This window comes from Cylas formicarius, unplaced genomic scaffold, assembly GCF_029955315.1.
Source record: "Cylas formicarius isolate icCylForm1 unplaced genomic scaffold, icCylForm1.1 PGA_scaffold_4__25_contigs__length_36172078, whole genome shotgun sequence".
Taxonomy (NCBI): Eukaryota; Metazoa; Arthropoda; class Insecta; order Coleoptera; family Brentidae; genus Cylas; species Cylas formicarius.
This window is the reverse complement of record NW_026844334.1, coordinates 5,169,860-5,192,468: the sequence shown is the minus strand read 5'-3', so window position 1 is coordinate 5,192,468 and position 22,609 is coordinate 5,169,860. Positions and strand designations below refer to the sequence as shown.

Below are 22,609 nucleotides of genomic sequence, written 5' to 3'. Positions count from 1 at the left end.
GGAAGGTTATTATTAGTTTCCTACTCAATGGTAAAACGTCAGCAATTTCGACTCAGCAAAAACCGACTCAGGAGGAATCCAGAAGTTTTGTAAAAAGTATGGCAAAGAATATTTTATTTAGTTATTTAGTTAGTAGGAGCCAAGAAATCTTGCGCTCTGACTTTTTTCTAAGGATGTTCCAGAGAAACTAAAGGATAAGTCTAATGTACTGTCGAGTAAATCCAGTCACAACTGTTTTCTCTAAATTTATGATTAGATGTTTTTACTTGCAAAATTTATTTATTAAACTGTTCAACAGCAGCAGAGACATTATTTGTCAGGTCCTAATATCTTCACTCGCTTAGTATAGTAATCACTTGAATAATCTAAAAAAACAACGTAATAACTAAAAAGTTGTTGCATGAAATAGCGAGATTATATGCTGTAACTAGCGCCCTCTATATATTATTTGAGAAATCAAACCAAGAACGAAGAACAGATGTCCAAATCAAAGAAAAAAAAACGAATTTGATTGATGAGTAAGTTAGTTCAATTTTAAAAACTTATCGTCAAAAGAGCTTTATGAAAATAGTAGACAAAATAGACAAATTTTCAATTAAAAAACCTTTTCCTGTATCTCGCGATCCGTATCGCGGTTTCAAAATCGAAATCGTTAAATGTCTAGCCAGAGGCTCATGAAATATTGCAACAAAAAAAATATATTAATTTTGCACAATTGTCGCAACCAGTCGTTATAAATTGCCGCGGTTTAAATCATTAAAACCGAAACGGGTTGACACGGATTCGGCGCAACAAAGACCTTCGCATATTTGCAAATATAAATTAACGATTTAAGTTTAATAGATTTAAGTTTAATAATAATTGTCCGGTCGGATTTTGACGCAACGCTGCGGCGAAGGCATTTTAATTAAATTAATTATTTTCGCGGTTTCAATGCAAAGAGACAGTGCGTAATGGCCTTCGTCATTACGACGGACAAACATTTTATCGTCATTGCAGGTGAAAAATCTTCTTCTTCGAATTAGTTCACCCTCCAAATGTTTTCGCAGTCGGGCCAGCTCGATTTTTGGCGTGGACTCAAAGTTCATGTTTCTTTTATTGTATAATTTTATATAATGATATAATCGTATAATTTTTGGTCCAAATATGTCAGTTTGTAGTGGTAGAGTATTTCTTCTTCTTCTTCTTCTTCTCTGGAACCACAACTCATCGTGAGTCTTGGCCGTGTTTACGATCTCTCTCCAATAGTGTTGCCCAAATGCAAGACCAAGACAAGACTTAGCCAGTCTTGGTTTTGCTCTTGTGCCAATACACCTGGTGTTGGTCTTGGTATTGTACTGCCAGTCTTGGTCTTGCAGCAAGAGTCTCGCAATTACTATTTAATACGTTTCATATGCTAAGACATGGCAACATTAACTTAGCTGTGTTTTAAAGAACATTATTAGTCTAGAAATATATTGGTTGACCCTTATATGAAATGGAATAAAAGAGTTGTACTATTTACCATTTATTGAAATAAAAAATATAATATAAATTAAATTACAAAACAGTACACAACACTTTTGACATTAGTAGTACCATGAATTAATGCAACGTACCCATCTGGCTGACTCATCACTTAACCTATTCCTATGTTTTCTAATTATTAATGATACGTTAGACAATAATCTCTCAGCAGGTATTGAAAGAAAATCACGGGCCATCTGTCTCATGTGTCCCCCCCCACTCTAAAATGTCTTCCGAGCTGGCGGCTCTAGGTTTACTTAGGTACTCTTCCAATTTGTTTATAACTAAGCGTTGAAGATAAGATCCAGATCCAGATGACGTCGAGGGACACGCATACGGTTTCTCAAAGTCTATTACGTCGTCAGCTTCATCATATTCCCGTACTGTCTTTTAATTTTTCGGTGATTCTAGAGATTTATTCACTGAATTTAAAGTTTTGTATTCTTCATAAAGTACATTAAATTTGCGCAGGCTTTCTGTTTTAATTTGCTTCCCCCGTACTGGCATGTCAAAAGTATGAGCCTTGGGTCTAAAATTAATGAGGTACAATATATCCAGTTGCTCTTCTTATAACGTTTAAGTATTTTGTCGCGAGCTGCTTGGAAACTCAGAATGAGCCTTTGCAAAATGGCAAGAACAAGACCAAGACTGCAAGACCAAGACCAATTTTGGACAACAATACTCTCCAATATTGTCCTATCCCCATTTTCTGAAGGTCTCCAGCCATTGCATCCTTCCACCTTTTACGGGGGCGTCCTCCTGACCTTTTCTTAGGCGGCTAGACTTTATACACCTTCGTACAATTCCTCTAATTCTTCATTGTACCTGCATCTCCATTTATTAGTGTTTATATTTCTATACGGACCGTATACATTTCGTAGTATTTTCCGTTCATCGCACCAACAATTTATTTATTTCTCTTTGACTCAGGCTTCACTGCCATATGTAACTACTTATAGAATTAATGACTTATGTAAGTTTACTTTTGTTTTTGCAGAGATGAGTTTAGAGTTAAATAGGTGTTGTACCACATAAAAGGCTCTGCTCCCTTCTAGGATCCTTGCTGCTGAGTCCATGTCTACTTTGTTGTCATCTGTTATAACCGCTCCTATGTATTTGAATTCTTTATCGACTTCGAAATTGTGATCGTTGATATTAATGTTTTGTCTAATTCTTTGACACTAACATATATTTAACATATATTATTTTTATTCGTCTTGCTATTATATCAGTGACAAAGGCAGGTTATACCCAACACTAAATTGAACTTAAAGCGCAAGGAGGAGAGTGGTTCACATTTTAAAGTACTACCACACTATAAATTCTTCAACGAATGTTCTCAATGGGCGTGTGGCCGTAGTGACTTCGCCCCACTAGGTGTTTGAAAAGCGGGATAAAAGGAAGAAAACGTTCCGATCATTCAAGTGGCAAAATTGGATTCTGTGGTGGAGCATTGCACGCGACGGTTTAACCTCCGTTTGCTCCCGACAGAATCCCTTGTATTCGTCCCAAAAAGTTTGATATCGGTTTCCACGGTGTGGATTTGGTGTTTTGAGTGTTTAGTGTATGTTTCAAAGTGATAATCGTCGTCGGCCCCGTCGTTTTTCCCTGTTCACGCCGGTATAGAGGCCGGATGGGCCCGGATGGTCCGTGGTGGAAGCGGGGGGAAGCCGATTTTTTTTGGTATCGGTCAGAATCGTTTTTTGCTAGCTGAGCAAATTATTGGTTATTTTTCTTCTTTGTACATGGTGGTCATAGACCAGAAACGAAAATCCTCGACGGAAGTCGGCAATGGGCGAATGATCCTAGCAGTCGTGCCCAACATTTTTTGTGATACGAATAATTGAATTGAATTGAATTGAAGTGGCAAAATTCGTAAATAAATCTATCTAAACAAGACAACTAAGACAAATTTCTACACACTGACCTTGTTTCCCAATACGGGAAGTTTTATTGTACTAGCAATTAACAAGTTTATACAGAAAAAATTGCCAACAAATTGCTTTAGTCTGCTAAATTTAATTATCAACAACGTTTAATTTTGTATCAAAAATAACATTTAGGTCCTTGGTGTATCCAAAATGTTCTAACAAAATGTCATACACGTAATTGTGCCATTATGCTGATATATTTTGTTGATTTTACAATACACGACACACTTCGATTAAATCGATTTCAGTAAATTTCTTAAAGTCATCTGCGAAAATTAAGTGATTAGGATCAGTAAACTCAGATAAATGATCAATAAATACTTTAAAGAGCAGAATTAAATCAGTTTGTTAAGCTGATTGCTAAAACTGATTTTGTCGAAAATTCTGTCACGATCTATTTATTCAAAAGGGTCCAATTAGGGCATTTGAGCTACTTAACCGGGACGTGCCCCCATCGACCCGTCTGATTTTTCATTTTTCTAGCATACGGACCCGAGAAAAAGGTCCGAGGTCAACGAGAAGACGCGGGAGGAGATCCTGTCGCTTATTGCTCATCACGTCACTGCCGTTAACTACATTTACCGCGACACTAAGTTCGACGGTTTAAGCGAGCATCGAAATATCAAATTCGAAGTGCAACGGATAAAGGTGAGGAGATATTCCTTTTAATCACGGTATTATAAAGTTAGCGTCTCACGTTAGTGACCTCGACTTATCTTAGGTTCGCATTATTTTTGCCGTACCGTAGTTTCAAGTATGCCGGATGTTGCTACTATCTTTTATTAACCACATGTCTTGTTGAGCCGCCTCATGCAAATCCTCAATGATTCTAGATTATGCCATGAATATAAACATTTGAATAGAATTTACAAGAATCAAGTTAAATCCGCTAAAACCGCCCCTTATGGCGACTACATTGCAAATTCCAGCAACTTAAGCAAAAGTTGTTGGAAACTAATAAATGAAAACAACAAAAATCTTAAAAAGTGCTGCCTTACATTCATAGTAAACAGAATTCTGGAGAAGGGCATTTTTCCCGACCAACTAAAAATTGCCAAAATTGTGCCTATCCATAAAAATGCGATCCAAATAATTACGAAATCTACGACGCTTGCCCTTGTGGACTTTCTCGAGGAGATGGCACTTGGTCTGGATGGCACTGAGGTGGTAAGAGCCACATCGTTTGACTTGAATAAGGCTTTTGACTGTATTGATCACAATATATTGTATCGGAAGTTGGAGTGGTATGGTGTGAAGGGCACTCCGTTCGAATTTCTTAAGTCTTACCTGAACAATAAATCTCAGTTGGTCGAAATCAACGGAACTACGAGTGACGAACTTGCCGCCAGATATGGTGTTCCGCAAGGCTCTATCCTAGGCACCTTACTTTTCGTCATATACATTTATGATCTCCCCTTAAACATCCTCCATCATGTTACGATCTACGCAGACGATACTGCCCTCCTTATAAGGGGAAAGAATCCCATTCATCTGGCGAATGGTTCACCTGCAACAATCTTGTTCTTAATCACAGCAAAACTCAGCGTATGACCTTCTCAGGCAGTAGAGTCAGTCATCTGAAACAAGTTCCAATTAATCTATTGGGCGTCACATTGGATAGATCGTTGACATCGCCTGCTGAGGCATCTTAAATCCAGCCTAAGCTTTCTGAATGCAAAATAAAGCTATACGCACAATTCACGGATCAACACCTCTGGCACATTTTCGCACTATTTTCGAGAGGCTAAAAATCATGACACTTCCTAGTCATGACACATGCACACAACACCAGACAGGCAGACCTCATCGTACCATTTCCAGACTGACGACCTCGTCAAAGAATAAGCCTCGCACCGACTTGTACAATTTCCTTCCTCAACATATCAACCAAAAAATGACTAAATACATATTTCTATTGTTTGATCTACCACAACCACATTACCAACACTTTGAGCTGAAAATTCCCGGCGTACATTCGACCTACCGCTTCGTAGATAATCGAGGCCGCACTGTACTTTCAGATCGACGACGACTCATCGTGCCGATGTTCGGACCATCGCTGCGGCGAAATGAACCAGTTTTGTTTGGAAAACATCGACGTCAGCAATTTCTTAAACATCCACTCGTTGGGCAACCACGAAGATTTTTGTTTGGCCTACGTGTTCACGTATCGGGACTTCACTGGCGGCACACTGGGCCTCGCGTGGGTCGCGAGCCCTTCCGGCGCATCCGGCGGCATATGCGAAAAATATAAGACTTACACAGAGACGATAGGGGGCATGTACCAGTCGACGAAGAGGTCACTGAACACCGGTATCATCACGTTCGTCAACTACAACAGTCGGGTGCCTCCCAAAGTGTCTCAGCTGACTTTGGCCCACGAGATCGGCCATAATTTTGGGTCGCCGGTAAGTTGACACCCCCTGCGTCTTTCGAACTGGTGAAAATTTATTAGAAGGGACCAAGAGAAAGAGAAAGACAACAGTAGTGGCGGCCCTTCTTGCCATGTTCGTATTACCACTCTTGAAAACTTGCACTTTGTAAATATTTTATTTATGCCTAATCCTAATTAGACAACATTTTTTTTTTCGTTTTCGACAAATTTACGCCTAATCCACAAACAAAATGTTTAAAAATATTGAAAATAATTTCCGCATGAAATTTTTTTAATCGCTGTCCAACAATTTTTTTACGACAAACTTACAAAAAAATTACTTCTAATCTATAAAGAAAATATTTAGAAAGTGCAAGTTTTAAGGGTCCTAATCGAAATTTCTATGTGAAGTTGGCAATGTCAAGAATTTTTTACAAATTACAAATTTTTACAAATTTGAATCTACAAACTTTTTCTTTTCCTGCAAATTTACGACAAAAACAACAACTAATTCGTGCATAAATCGTTGTTATAGTGGCAGGGCTGACTTCCTACACATTTTTGTGTTTATATTTTAGCAAGTTATTTGTTTTATTTATTTATTTATGCTCCTGCACCTTACACAATCTTCTTCTTCCACCACCCAAATGTAGTCTTATCAAGGCCTCATCTAGCCGAAGACTGTCTTTATCTCTCTCAGCGTCGAAAAAAAAAATTTTTTTGTGTTCCCGTTTTCCGTTCTCTGTCCCTGGACATTTTCGACAATAACTTCGGACCGGTTTCAGCTATACTGTCCAAATTTTGCTCCTTTTTAAAGATCGATGGGCACAAGATCTGTGAAAATGGTCGCGGTCAAACATCGGCGGCCATTTTTTTTTTCAATTTTCGGCTCGTTTGTGAACATTGCAATGAAACACAAACCGTTTACGCTACCGGAAAAATTCTTAAACGGGAAGACGCAGAAGATTCGACTCTGTATACTTATATTCTGGACAATTTTTAAAAAATGTACAGGGTGCGCCGCAAATTAAAAAAAAACTGGAAAATGGGTCCGCTAATTATTGAAAAGTGGCTATAACTAAAAGGCCATGTTTGTTATATCAGTTTCTTTTACATGGCGATATAGCCCGCATAAACAGCTAAAACTTTTGTATTTAAAGTTTTTACCTGTTGTACAAGGTGTTCAAGATATTAAATCCTATATTCAAAAATTAACAGGTGTGTTAAATTTGCAGCTGCCGACTTCAAATTTGGCAGAAGGGTAGATGTCCACACCCGCATTTCATCTGTTGAAAAATGACTTATTCAAATCTCGCAAAGCATTTTTTTTGAAATTTTTGAAAAATTTTTCTGGTATATTTTGACTTCCAGAAAAAAATAGTTTCTCGAAAGCTATTAACTCGATCGAGAAAAAATTTGTGAACCAGAAAACGCGGGAAATCCGAGACCATAACTTCTATATCAGACAGACAAAAATCTAAAAGACCATGAAAAATTTCTTTTCGCCATTAAATTGAAAAATATGGGTAATTGGTTTAAACAGTGTTATAGGCCACATCGAGAGCTGCAATATTTGTAATTACGGTTTTCGTCTATCACATACGCTGCTCGAGATATTTGAAAAAATCCATACCAAATTTGCAATATCTCTCACTCAATCTACACGATGACGTCGTTTGCTATTACCCCTCACTGCATGGTTTCAGAGAATTAAGTATATTCTTGAAAAGCATTTACTCTATTGAAAAAAATCATATACCAGGAAACGTAGGAGATCCAGGGCTATAACCTCTATTTCGGACATTGTTTGAATTATATACAGGGTGTGTCATTTATTCGCAAAAAAATCTAAAACATCCTAAAATGTCTGTCCTTGTGGGTAAATTATTGGGGATAAATAAAAAACTGTTAAAGATGCGATAATTTGATTTGAACAGTAAACTGGGTCGAGAGAGAGTTTCAGGTTTCGTCAATTTTACAGGCTTAGGCCGTAGTGCATGTTTTGGGACTAGAGCCAGAATTTAATCTACTTCTCCATCAATTCTTCTAGCACGACTATCCGCCGGAGTGCCGGCCCGGCGGTCTGAACGGCAACTTCATCATGTTCGCGTCAGCCACTAGCGGAGATAGGCCGAACAACAGCCGTTTCTCGAGCTGCTCGGTCGGTAACATCAGCAAAGTGCTGGACGCGATCGAGGACAACAAGAAACGGAACTGTTTCACCGCTTCTGCAGGCGCGTTCTGCGGCAACAAAATCGTTGAAGCGGGCGAAGAGTGCGACTGCGGCTATGATGACCACGAGTGCAAAGAGAAGTGCTGCTACCCGAGGCTTATCAGCGCCGAGGACAGGGCCCGGAACCCGGCGGCGGTCGGTTGTCGAAGGAAACAGGGCACCGAATGCAGGTACGATGCATTAGAACTACCGCACAGCCGCCTCAAGTTATTTGAACTACTGTCGTAAACATATCGTTGATTTATTACGCTAAGACGTGGCAAATAACTTTTCCTGCTGCGTAAAACTGCATCACGACGCACCTAGTCAAATGTGGTGGAAAAATGTAATAATAACAACCTGTAGTGAACCGTAGCTCCAACAAAAAATGCTGCCAAGATTCTCTAGGTGGAATTTGTTACCTATATCACAAGAAAATCAAAAATAGGACACACGTCCAATTCATGTCATTTCATTGTCATTCTGTACAGAAAAAGTGAAAACTAACTTTTTATTTTTCTACACTATAGAGATTGTCGAAATTTATTTCCCACTAAGGAAAGGCCCCCAACAGATTTTTCGAGTAACTCACATCAACAAAATATTCATCGTAAACCATACCTAGTTTCAAAAGAGAGAGGGAGCAATAAAATGTAAATTTGCAATGTGCAGGTTATGAATTGAATCACTCCTAAATTAGGGTTACACTAATTTGCCAGGTTACTAAGTGCTAATGGGGTTTGCCTGAAATTACCTACGACACTTACGGCTTCAGTTCATTTGAACTACTGCACTACCAAATCCGCCGTCCACCGGTTGTTCCAAGCGAATGTTTTCATTTCAGTCCGAGTCAAGGTCCGTGTTGCAGCAGCGAGACGTGCAAGTTTATACCGGTCCGGTACGGGGAGGTGTGCAAGATCGAGTCCGAATGTTCGATGTCGTCCAAGTGCAACGGCAGGTCGGCCGAGTGCCCGCAGCCACAACCCAGACCGGACAAAACCAGATGCAACAACGGCACTCAGCTGTGCATCAAGGTAAATTTCTACGGGACGTTCGAACTATTTCCTAATCACTCGAACGACCACAGGGGGAGTGTACCGGCTCGATATGCCTGGAGTGGAACCTCCAGCCGTGCTCCATCACCAGCCAGGAGCACCCGAACCTCGACAAGCGGAGACTGTGCGAGCTGGCGTGCCAGAACGGCACCGACATATGCCGAAGTACCAGCGAGTTTGCGGACAAAGTGGGACTGCCCAAGGGTGGCATTAGCTTACGACCCGGGTCCCCTTGTGACAATTTCCAGGTAATTTACCCGAGGCGCCACCATTTGGAAGTGTGGATAACGGTGTTTTTGTTTAGGGCTACTGCGACGTGTTCCTCAAGTGCCGCGCTGTGGACGCCGACGGCCCTCTCGTGAGGCTGATGAATCTCTTACTCAACCGACAGACCCTGCACACGGTCGCCCAATGGATCACCGAATATTGGTGGGCGGTCATGCTCATGGGCATCGGGTTTGTTATTTTCATGGGGCTGTTCATCAAGTGCTGCGCGGTGCACACGCCCTCGTCGAACCCGAAGAAACCGCCCGCGAGGCGTATCAGCGAAACGCTGCGCAGACCGATGAACACGCTGCGCAGGATGGTGAGTGACGCGTTACCGCGTTATTGTTATTGATTATTTTGAACTCCTGTCTCGACATTTGGAAAACGATGGAATAATTTCAGATACTCTAACCCCTCGAAAAAGTTATACACGCTGAAAGGTGTGCCGTTGATATTTCCGATTAAATGTTGCTGCGCATGGCGATGGGCTCGCTGCGCGTGTTAATGACCGATAGACAAGTTATTTTTGTTATTTGGGTGACCAGGATGAAAGCTGCATGAAATTCAAAGAATATTCCTTGTTTAGGGTTAAGGTCATTTGAACTATTGCCTCGGTAAAATGAAAAATATTCACGTCATAAGTTAATCCGTGTGATGTATATTAAAATCTTTATTGTTAATAACTTTTATAAAAATGGAAATGTAAAACATTCATAGAGAAATATATTATTTCGTATTTTTCTTGCCGATTAGTTCATTTGACCTCCCGTGCCGTTAATATTCCTGATTAAATAATGCGGCGCATAGCGATGGAGCCGCTGCGCGTGTGAGTGGCCAATAGACAGGTTATTTTTGTTATTTAGGTGACTGCATGGAATTCAAAGAATATTCGTTGTTTATAGTTGAGGTCATTTGAACTATCGCCTCGGTAAAATGAAAAATAGTCAATGTTAAAATCTTTAATGTTAATAACTTTTATAAAAATGGGAATGTAAAATATCCACAGAGAAATATGTTATTTCGTAATTTACCTACAGATTAATTCATTTGAACTACCGTGCCGTTAATATTCCCGATTAAATGAGTGTTTGAGTGACCGATAGACAAGTTATTTTTGTTATTCGGGTGACCAGGATGAAAGCTGCATGGAATTCAAAGAATATTCGTTGTTTATAGTTGAGGTCATTTGAACTATCTCCTCGGTAAAATGAAAAATGGTCCCGTCCTCAATTAATGAATCCGTGTGATGTATGTTAAAATCTTTAATGTTAATAACTTTTATAAAAATGTACATGTAAAATATGCACAGAGAAATCTGTTATTTCGTAATTTAACAAAATAAATAAGAACTAAAAGTGCAGATTTTTACGAAATTATCTATTTTGACATGACAATTGTTTCGACAACACCGTGTCTTTATCAAATGTGGAATGAACAGAAACTTTTGTAGCAAATGTTATGCTCTACCAAAGCTATACACGCGTTTTCCCAAAAAAAAGTTCTTCACGTCGAAAAATCAAGTGAAAACCGAAAAAAAAAATTTTCTGTGTTATTTAAATAGGAAAATAAATTTTTAAATAAGCTAAGCCGCTATTGCACTTAAAGCCTTTTACCCGGCGGCATAGTTTTTAATTTTCTATAAAGTATCAGATTTTCAGGTAGCACAGAGGAAAAAAAATGTCGCATAAAAATAAAGCACCCTATTGTACATATTCAATAACTGACTGCAATTAGAGACGTCTTTAGAAGACCAAGACTAAGACACTTTTCTCAACCGAAGTCCAGAATCATTCATGTGGATGAGGATGAATCTGTTGACAAGAAATTTCGGTTTCGAATTTAGACGAGAAATTGAATAGTAGCCTTCTTGGTGCATGGGTATTAGAATTCGATGCGTCTTCTTGGATTGTACATATCCTACCATCACTTCCCCAGTCACTAACACATGAAATGGCACTTTTTAAATGCGGAGGGAATAGGGGAATATATTTGGAAACTGTATATACTTGTGTAAAGTCCATTCCACCGACAAGTGTCGAGACCAAGCATGCGTTTTGTGTTAAATAAGATCAAAATTAGAAGATCACTGGATGTGTTATTGGGTAGGTAGGTATGAGTTATTACAAAATAACGTGTTTCAAAACTTCAAATATTATTTTTAATTATTTTCTCGACGTTTAAAGGCAAACGGAATCATTTTCCTCGAATTCTAGGTAAGGTAGTTCATTTGAACTACTCTAGAACGTCATCCAAACAAGGTTTCGATGGTTTCGTAAATAAAAATATCAACGAGATTTTATCATCGGTGCCCAAAATAATCAGTTTGAACTACCGGTAATTAAATATTGTCCCGCAGAGGTACCACCAGCAACACGGGGCGCCGCACCAGCCAGCTGCGGCGAACGTTCCGGGCGGCAGAGGTAGGACGGACCGGTCAGGCAGACCGTCCGCTAGTCAGGGTGGTCCCAGGGCGGGCTACGGTGAGGGGCGGGGTCACTATCATGCGTCGAAGGGCAAAGGTGAGTTTTTGGATGGTAAAAATCATTTTACTTGGTGAGCGGTCTTTGTCAGGCTATGTTTGGGTTCGCATTTCACGGTTTCGGGTTATTTGAACTACTTGTTTTTTTTAATATGTTATATGACCCTAGAATCAATAAATATGAAATTAAGAATAAGGACCGTAGCGGCAGGAACTTAGACATAAACAAAATTTTTGTTAATAAAAATCTCACAAATACTTGTAAGTATATCTAAATTAGTTACGAAATTATTTCCAATTGTTTCAAAACTTTTCCTTTTCAAACGTATTTCCTAAATTATGCGGGGTATTAGTAATATACCAGTTCGATAACACTAGGCTCCACCTTTATTTACTATTGAAGCATAATGAAAGATCTCAGGTGCTTTGTAACAACTGTCATTTACTCGTAGTTCATCGTTGTAGGCCTTATTTGAAATATTAAAAACATTCTATCCTATTAAGTGGGTTTCCATCATTTAGTTAGACTATGAACGACGCATTCTGTAAGTAGCACAAAAACGAAAATTTCACTTATATTAATCGTATTTTCATATATGACTTGATGAAAGAACTTTTTCTTAGTTGGTATTAAGCTTAAAGTAATCAACAGTAAATAACGGGGTGTCACAGTTATCTTAATTCATAAATAATAATTATAGGGTCCTTGCAGATTTTTTTTTATGAATATACTTCATCAGATTTAAATACTATTCCCCCCCGAAATATTTTTGACATAAGCGAAATTTCGACATAGACATGGACATGTCAGTTGGTGACGTCACGAGGTACGTTTTCATGTTGATAGTTATCGGATATTTTGTCGTGAGTTTTCAGTTATTGTTATTGCCAGGTGGTAAAACTACCACTATTTCCCCTCCGAGAAAAACATTTATTAAAGTTCTTATCTGAGAAAAGGAACGAAAAATAGGGAAAACTATATGGAATGATGGAAGTTCAAAGGGGAATGGAAAAAAATTAAGTTTCTCACATTTTTAGTTGCCAAGAAGGAAGAAAGCGGGCTTGTCCACCACTTAATACCAGTTGTAAAAAGGACAACAGTACAGAGAGAACAGTACTTCAACTCATGAAATGTTACATATTAAAAAAAAATGGATTGCCAATAGTGCAATATTCTGTTAAATATGCAACTTCAATTCAGTTGCCAAGCTTAAAAACATTGATTTATAGTTCCTCGGAATCACCTGCCTTGGACTTTCCACAAAGTCAGCTTCTGAGTACTAGTAATTTAAGCGGTACTGAATTGGACGAAGTTTTACAGAAAGAATCACATAAAGGCACGAATTAATGTTAGATCCCGAAGAAGAAAATCAAACACACATATAGACCAAACAATATCAAATGTACGGCGACAATGCGTTCTGTTTGAAATGAATAAGAAAAACCTACTATTAGTCCAAGAAAGCGAAGATTTTAGGAAGTTATCTGCAGCTTTAATGTAGGTTTCAATGAAGTATGTTATGAAAATGCTGTTTTTGACTATGATCTGCTCGAAATCAAGAGGAAAAAATAATTATTTGTCCCAGTGTTAAATTTATATCTGCATTTTTAAGATAGATTTCGGTACAATTATTATTAGTCTCCACGTACCTCGTGACGTCATAATCAATGGAGTAGAGTTTTTTTTTTCTAGAATTAATTACAGAATAAACATTTTTGTATTTAGAAGGTAATTAAAGAAGCGGTACTGGTGTACGTGTTTATATGTGTGTCCGTCTATTTTTGGTAACCGTTATGCGGGAGCGGAGATTTTCAGCTTTCTAACACACTTCAAGCACATATCCACTTTTCATCACTTCGGTTCACCCCCCAACACACATACACACCTACAAACACCTATACTAACACGGTTTTTCTCTTTCCGACTTAATTAGAATATTCTCCACTAGCCACCGCGCCTCCGCCATCGGCCAACTATGCGAACAACGGCCGGCAACCGGGTGGCCAGCAGCCGTACGCTGGGGCGTACGAGATGAGAAACAAAGTCTGACAGGAGGCGGGCGCGACGCCTCCGCCGGTCGAACCGCCGCCCGCGCTCGCGGTGAGAATCTCGCCACCTCCCGATTACCCGGGCACCCCGATGATCGCCAACGGGGCCGAAACGGTGGCGGATTGCTGCGCGATATCGGTCGACGTGTCGTTCAAGTCGGGGGCGGCAAGTGCAATGTTGGTCGATAAACCGACTAGTGCCGATTAAGGCGAACAACCAAAGCGCAGTTCTGGGTTCTGGTAGGCGTGTGTGACGTCTACGCCTAAAAAGCACCGTTGTGTCGACTGCCCTGTGGTGTTATAGAGATAAGAAATGGTTTCTTATAATTTTTTCTGATAGCTCCAGCAAATGCTCTCTTCCGGCCTTTCGATTTGTTGCCGGTTATCGTTCAACTTCACACGACCTTGATTACGGTCTAGACTTCCATGGTCTAGTGAGACCTCGGATAGTTCAGTTGCAGATGTTAGCTTTGGAATTTCCGCAAGGTCCTGTCAAAAATCCAAACCGTGCGTCGTTTTTGGTTAAGGTCATTTGAACTACTTTGTCGTTTCTCAAAGAATTTCGCAGGTTTTTTTTTACCTGTTTGTTTGGTGATACTTCTTGGACGCTGCGGATTATGACTGCCATAGTTTTGTATTTCAACGAAAGAATTTCGAAGGAATGGTGATGCAGCATCCCGCACTCTCAAGCCTAGCGTATTCTCTAGAAATAAAGATTATTCAGATTATTTCTTAAACTCTACGAGCTACGTCAACAACTCGCATAATCTTATTCCTGCGCGAGCAAGGTACTACGGGCAAGTTGCATCACAGGAGTGCATTCGAGTTGGTTGGTTCATTTTAAATCATCCGGATCTCAAGTTTCGTCTCGTCCATGATGTTTGGTTAAGGTCATTTGAACTACTTTGCCGTTTTGCAAAGCATTTTGCAGGGTTTACTACCTGTTTGTTTGGTGATACGACAGTCTCGCTCTCCCAAGCCCAGCGTATTTTCTAAGAATAAAAATTATGCTTCAGAGCTACTTTTTGAACTCTACGGATTATAAACTTATCGATTTTCAAAGATTTTCGAAATTAATTCAATAAATTAAATTGGTGATGCAGCATCCCGCACTATCAAGCCTAGCGTATTTTCTAGAAATAAAGATTATTATCTTCATGTTACTTCTTAAACTCTACAAGCTACGTGAACTGCCATAATCTTATTCCTACGCAGGAAAAGTCTACGGGAAGTTGCATCACAGGGGTGCGTTCGAGTCGGACATAGATCGGTTTATTTTCAATCATGTGGTATCAAGTTTCATCTCGTTTAGGTCATTTGAACTACTTTGTCGATTATCACATAATTTCTTGTCTATTGAAAAAACGTGATAATTTTGTGATGCAGCTATCCCTCACGCCCTATAAAGTGTTATTTTTCAGAGTTACTTTTCAAAACAAGTATGACATTTTTGATTTCTGCCCCATTTTTTCCTTTTTGGAAGAACTGACGACACATCGGTGTTCTCTATAATGTATTTGGGTAGGCGAACATGCCTACCAGAACGGTGAAGATGTAATTAATATATATATATATAAAAAAATGTTGGCCAACGTGCTCTGTGATTGGCATAACGCGGGAACTTTCTACGCCAAAGTGCGCGTGTGCAGTATAGAACTGAATTTTACAAAAAATCGTGGTTATAAACGGGTGAAATTGTTAGGCAACTTCTTGTGTGAGGGTTTTCGCGCCATGTCCACTCATTCACTACTTATTTACGAACAAATTTCATTTGATATTATTTTTAAAAGTTTTAAGGTTATGTGACGTAAAATTCGTCATGCGGGAAGCGTGCCTGCCTCTCTACAGTCGCACCTACGGTTATTATTTTTTACGTAATCGATATGAACAATTTTTTATGAAGTTTGCGATGTTGAAATATTAGTTAGCTTCCCTTTTGATGACGAAAGGCTGATTTTCCAGTTCGAATTTTTTATCGGAACTTTTTGTCATTTTTATCGTTAGTCGGGGGGAGCCACCACCAGCCCCCTATTTTTTCCATTTGTATCGTTAAAACGTGAATTGTACGCAAGTATGTTTTAGTTATTTTTCGCCAGACCAAAAATATCAAACCGTATTCGATGATATATGATAGTATATTCGGCATCGGACTACGCAGTTCAAAAATTAGAAAGTATAAAATTAATTATTTATTCTACAAATAATCCTCATGTATAACTGTGCAGATCTCATCAATAACGGTTTCCGGTGTGTGAAAAAATGCTATTTTTATATTGGGGTAAGTGTTTAAAATATTTGTCGCCTCTCTCTGTAGGGTCGTTGAATCGTTTTCGTTTGGGAAATGTGATAAAAAAAAATTGGACGGATGATGATTACGTGAATTTTGGATTTAACAAATATTTGTCCTCGATAGAAGTTTAGTATGTCAAATGAATAATATATTTGATGCTACTGTCTGTAATTCATATTGTAAAAAAAATGTATGTACATATTGGAATAATATAGTTGTTTTTATACAAAACGAGTTTTATTTTCGAGCCACGAGCCGGCAAGATACATATATCAATAAGTACAAAGCTAACTTAGGCATTCGCATACATTTAAAATTATAATTAATCGATAATTTGACATTTTGTGGGTATTTCCTCGAATTTGTTTTAAAAACGGTGCAAAATAGTAACGCACGTTAGTCGGCCGCGGAACATTCGAACTACTTTTAAGAGAATCAACAAACTTTTGAAATGCAGCTCATTTATTGGTTAGCACATTTGAACTACTTTGGATTAAAATTTCAGCTCGTCATTCGACCGGAGGCGGTCAAAATTCATCTAAAATGAAGATGGAATAACTAAAATCATTAAAACGATAAAAACAAAAGTCTATAATAATAAAAAACAAAATGTGTCTACAAATTTAAATACAATAACACGATTACCGCTTAATACGATAGCTTGTTTATTACAAATTACGGTTTTTATGAAACTTACTTAAAAAATATATTCTTATTGCTCGCACGGTGTGCTGTAAATGCAGTAATTGTACCTATTTAACACGGCGACATTTTGGGCTATACGCTATGTTAGTGCGACGTCGGCTGTCGAAGTTTGGGACTCCGAACAAACTGTTGTTTCAATTTTTGTGTGGTTTTTCATGATTTTATTTATATTTATCAATGGTGTGCTACGCAATTACTGATTTAAAAATGTTCGAATTGGAAATTCAACAACAAATTTTAATAGGTCCAATGAGTTTTCAGCAAATTATCAGGACAGATTATTTCATAATGACATCGTTATAATAAACCACTAATACAATAAATAATAATAATAGATTCTAATAATTAAAAAAAAAAACGCATAAAAACTGAAACACCCTTAAAAACATTGTAGCAAATCGGTTTTACTGGATCCCAAATGTTGGCAGCCACTAATGAAAATGGCCGAAGCTACCTCATCACTAATATAGCGTATCGTCGGAAGTAGATAGAACCTTTAACGTTTACAACCGAGGATATACAGTCCTCTCGGGGCGCTCGTGACGTCACAGATCCCCAGGCGGCGTTTCGGTTTTAATCGACCCGCACTCCTCGAATGTTTCAATTTTGATTTGAACGGCTCACCCTCTAAGTGACACTTCACATATTCTGTTCGAGCTTGTAAACGTCGTGGTAGGCGTTCCGGATAAGGGCGTATGGAAAACATGACTCCAACAAGTCCATGGTCAAAAACGGCGACTCCTGCACGATCTGGTCTAACAACAGGTACACCGACTCCCTGTTCTTGACCGCGTCCTTGTCCGCCTCCTGGCCCAACCTCAGCAAACTGGAGGAAGCGAGCGCCAGGAACTCCTTCATGCGATCCTCGATGTCCTCTTGGCCGCAGATGGTGAACAGGGCGCCGAAAATATAATTAACCGCGAGCGCCATGCAGTGGATGTTGTTGGTGTGACCCTCGAGGGAGGGCCTATAGAACGACTGGTCGGACCTCGCGAGTTTCGGTATCGACACGGCGACGAAAACCATCAGCAGACACACCAACAGGTGTTCGTTGTCGCCCTCGGCTTCCGGTTTCTGCAGTTTCAACGCGGATATCAGCGTGGGATCGACTTTGCACGGGAGACCGGCCGCCGAGGTCATCTCGCTAACGATTTTCATCGGATCGCCGCTCGGCAAATGATGGCGGAAATCTAAAATCGAGCTGAGCAAAAACGGTATCCTCTCCTCCAAGACGTCGGTCAGACACGACTGCGCCAACTGGCGGAAGCTGAGGATCACGCCGACGATCGTCATGCGCTGCAACACATTGTCGACGTTCGTCAACCGTTTGAATTGCTCCTTCATCACTTCCGGCTTGTCGAAGTTCGTCCTCAGTGTGAGCAACACGTCCTTGTTGATTTCCGCGAGCTTCTTGAGCTCCACCACCTGGCTGGCGATGTGCCACATCAGCGTCTCGCTGAGCTGTTTCATGCCGTACGGCCCGATCAGCTCTGCCAGCGCTCTGAGTTCATTCACGTCCGAGTATTCCTCAGGATTGAAAGGAATGTTGCCCTCTACCGTCAAGCTGACGAACGAGCGTTGGTTCGTCGAGAATATAATGTTGCCGGCGCTGACGCGTCTGAGCAACACCTCCGAATACCACTGGGTGTAGATCGATGCTATGGTTTTCTCGCCGTGGCTGTCCATCGCTTGGGTCTGCTGTAGCAGGCAGTTGTTGAAGACGCGCGTGATATCGATGTGCACGTAGTTCTCGACCGTCTGCAGGACGTTCATATAAGACCTGACGCACACCAGCAATTCCGAGGGCTTGGCGATTTCGTTGGTATCGGAATTGTACATGACCATGCCGACCAGCGCTTTGGCGAACCTGTTCTCCAGATGCTGATGGAGGTACTCCCTAGGCGCGAACGTATACTCCCAAACGTTGATGTTCGAGAAGTAGTTGATCGCGTAACACAACTCGGTCAGGGCCATGTGCAGTTTGTCCATGGTGGTCAAGTTTTCGCGCGTCTTCCTGTAACTCTCGATGCCCGGCTTCTCGAACTCGATCGCGTTCTTCTTGTTCTTCTCTTTCTTCTTCCGGTTGATCTGTTGGGAGATGAGGTGTGCGCAGTTCTTCGCCAACAGTTTGTCGCTCATTTTGCACTGCGCGTCGCATATGGCGGTGATGATGTTTTTCGCCTCTTTCGCCATCTCGTCGAGGAACATGTTGACCACTGATAGGCTGCGCTCCCTTATATGGTGCCGTTCTTCCGGGCACAGCTCGTGGGTGCAGTGCTGGAAATGACTGCATATCGACGGAAACGCGACGATGTATCGATTCTGAGCGGGGAATTCCAGACACATGTGGAACTGGTCTTCGAATATCCGATTGTAGAAGCAGAATATAGATAAGTCCGAAGTCTCGCGCAGCATCTCGTCCAGGTTATCGACCATTTTGGTGTGGAATTGAACCATGTCCAAGAGCTGGGCGAGAGACTTGTTGTCGGTCAGTCTCAGCTTCGACTGTTGCGTCGACGTGTAGGCCTGCAGCCTGAACCAATCCAGGCGAAACGCAAAAAAGTTGAAAGTTTCGTTTTCCTCAACCTGTTTCACCGACAGGCCCGAAATCGTATTGCAGAGGGAAGAGAGAATTATGCCCTCGTCTTCCGGGCAGCTCTGCAGCTTTTGCATGTGCTCCTTCAAGGTAATTGAGTCCCAGTGCGAGAGATACTGGACGTAGTATCGTTGCATCACCTGGCTGTACTTTCTTACCAACACCCGTAGGTCTTCCATGTGGAATAAGAGTTCGGGCAGATGTCGATCGACCAAGTCTTCGGTAGTTTTACCTGAAAATTCACACCCGCTCGTAGTTTGCGTAGTTGCGAAAATCTACAAACTAAGGTATAACCAAAACTCACCCAGAGAAAAACAATGCTATCCTTATAATTTTTTGTTATTCATCAAAGAAAACTAACTCGTTTCCCATATCTTCCCATATTTTCATATTATAACCCTAATATTTTTTGCAACTATAAAATTTGTACCATTCGTGTAAGGTTTTAAATCGCCATTAAATGACGCTAAATACATACAAAACTAGTCATAGTAAATAATAAGCAAGATGGCATTGTTTCCATTTTAACGTAATCTTGACATTATTGTTGTTAATGCTTGATATTGCTAGGGTATTTTACCAAAATACTACACAGAATATAGTATATTATGCAATAAGTGTGGAAAAGTTGCTGTATGGGATGGATGTGGTTTTTCTAATTTAACTATGCCATGGTAAACACCTAAGGTAAACACCTTAGGTGTTTACCATGGCAACCATACATATTAAATACAATTTAATAGATTTTCTAGCTTAGATTTTAGTCCTTATAGTTTACAATAATGAGAAAGTATCTGTGGAAATTTGCACTTAGTACATCACATCACATCCATAGATATCACATTATAAGAATATTAATTATAAATAAATAAATAATATGACACTAACCTTTGCCTTTGTGTTGGGGTAGATTGTCATTGTGCCTCAATAACCACAGAACTTCATCTCTAGCATAGCACAATCCCATAAAAATCATAAGACCCTTGGGTCCAAGTAGGCCCGGTTGGTCCATAAAAATAAGGCCCAATTCTTTGAGGGCAGTCCTCAAAAATTTCCGTCTTTCCCGGTGTTTGTAGCCCGCTTTTTGTACGGCCTGATTGTAGGAGTCTTTGATTTCTGAAATGCGCTTGCCGTAACCTTTAAGGCTATCCAAGAATGACCATATGTACTGGTGAATATGCAAAACTTCATCGCGGAATAGGGGCAATACCCATAAACTTTCTAAAGCGTTCAATAACAACCTGTTAAAATGGTCTTGTTTTGTGTCTAATAGAACGGTATGCATTAATAAAATTCCGAAAATAATCCACCTTTCCATTGTGTCCATTGATAAAAACTCACATGACATCCTTTCAGACAGTACGGGTTTTAATAAATTAGCGGGGTTCCCTACCAAACTGAGTTTTTGTTCTGCCCTCCATTTGTCGGCCAGAACATTTCTTGGCACATAAATCACTATTAATGAATAAAGAGCTTGACTCAAGAGCCTAGAATGAGGCACAAACTCTTCGCAAAGTTTCTTGAAAGGTATGTCATAATCCACAATCATACTACCAAGTCTTGGAAAACTCGTATCTTGGGAGCCATGAACTATTTCATAAGCGGCATTAAACAAGCCCAACACCGCCTTGCGGTCCTCTACTCGTGATAGTAGTACCATAAGAGACACATATGTCGTCACTAAATCCAAATAATTTTTGGTCAATTCAAAATTAACTGAAATATCAAGTTCCACCTGGTAGGCATCCATTGTAGTCAAAAGTTCACAAACGTGATCCTTAAAATCCAACAAATCGACGAACGTATAGTAATACAAAGACAACGACTTAATAATTTCATTCCGCAAGTTCTGAATGGGTGTCAAACTTTTAACGTCCAAGTTAGGGAAACGCCTAACTATACTTTTGATGGCAGACTCCAAATTCTTGTCTGACAAAAAACTGGGTTTGGATTTCGCGTCCCCGCAAGCCTTTTTTATGTTGTATATCCTTGTGAGCATTCCCACGCCCCTATCGTTTAGGATAATTAGTTTTTCGGCGAGTTTTCGCTCTGTCTGACTTAATTGCCTCGACATTTTTGAAACACCTAAAAAATACAGTTACGCTACGACACACTTCGTAATTTAAGTTCGTTCACGTTCTGGTGCGTTGTTTTTATTTACATATTATATAAAAATTATTTGAATGCACCCTAAACATCAACAAGACCACTGTCAGGTGTGAGTCAAATAGAAATTAAAGACCATAGATAATTCTTCCTCTTTAGGGCGTGTTTTAAAAGTTGGGCAAATTCAACGCGGCCATTCGTCCACATTGTTTTGATGTAGCCATTTACAGGTCAAGTCTGGAATATTTCTCTAGCTGCTCGATAGATGTCACTTACAATTATTGGCGTACAAGTACTAAACTACTGTCATGGCGGTTTAAAGTAATGCGTCACACTGAAAATACCGCAGTAGCTTGTAACGGATAACAGCACTTTATTTATATTGTAATAAAAAAAAATTTAAAACTATTTCGACATAATTTTTTTTTCACATTTTACCTTTCAAACTTTAAACTGAATTGAACCGTACGTCCCGGCATTTTCCGTTTTCATGACTGGACACAATCACTAGAGGCGTTGTAACTCGTGTAGGCTTTTTAACACTAATGTGAGCCTTCACTTCTTTTTTATACTCTTTGGTTGTGCGTATTTAAGACAAGATACATTGGTCTAAGGTCAAAGTTATATTTTATTCTTATTAGTTCGAATAAAATCAGCTTGATTTAAGAGTTCCTTAAATACAGCAGTTATAAAAAATACGGACTAGTAATCTTTATTTTTAAATTATGCTTTAGTTCGGGTGTGCCATCTATAGGCGACGGCCAGAACCGTATAATATTGTAACCGCTCGATAGATGTCCCTTACATTCAGAAAAAATACCTAGCTGGCACTTGAAAGCCAAACTGAATGGAAGTCAAGTTTTTAGTAGAAATTTTCTTAAAATTGGCGCGATTGCGTTGGAAATTTCGTTATTTGGCAATGATGAATTGAAATTTGGTTAGGTGTACGTATCTGAAAGATAAATCGTCCAAGTTTCAAAGTTTGTGAGGTGAGGTGTTTCTAAATAAGTTCTGGACGGTGCTGTTATTAATTTATACT

At 39.7% G+C, this 22,609-nt stretch overlaps 2 protein-coding genes across 4 annotated transcripts in view; one reads left to right on the top strand and one right to left on the bottom strand.

The window, feature by feature from the left end:
* Positions 1-16,337, top strand: part of LOC132700355 (disintegrin and metalloproteinase domain-containing protein 10) — a 71,619-nt gene extending 55,282 nt beyond the window's left edge. For 2 of the 3 annotated variants that reach the window (XM_060667602.1, XM_060667601.1), the window contains exons 5-12: positions 3,921-4,085; positions 5,459-5,845; positions 7,862-8,214; positions 8,868-9,057; positions 9,111-9,326; positions 9,383-9,664; positions 11,702-11,864; positions 13,759-16,337. In XM_060667602.1, the coding sequence (XP_060523585.1) occupies positions 3,921-4,085; positions 5,459-5,845; positions 7,862-8,214; positions 8,868-9,057; positions 9,111-9,326; positions 9,383-9,664; positions 11,702-11,864; positions 13,759-13,874 (1,872 nt within the window). In that variant the 3' untranslated portion in view covers positions 13,875-16,337. The remainder of the gene's footprint in view (positions 1-3,920; positions 4,086-5,458; positions 5,846-7,861; positions 8,215-8,867; positions 9,058-9,110; positions 9,327-9,382; positions 9,665-11,701; positions 11,865-13,758) is intronic. The other variant, XM_060667603.1, reaches the window with a different exon arrangement.
* A 61-nt stretch (positions 16,338-16,398) lies between these two features.
* Positions 16,399-21,679, bottom strand: LOC132700354 (membrane-associated protein Hem). The gene is made up of 2 exons (XM_060667600.1): positions 20,353-21,679; positions 16,399-19,696 (listed from the first exon to the last, which is right to left on the bottom strand). The coding sequence occupies exons 1-2, from the start codon at positions 21,536-21,538 to the stop codon at positions 17,508-17,510; spliced, it is 3,375 nt and encodes a 1,124-aa protein (XP_060523583.1). The 5' UTR covers positions 21,539-21,679; the 3' UTR covers positions 16,399-17,507.
* Positions 21,680-22,609: the final 930 nt, after the last annotated feature.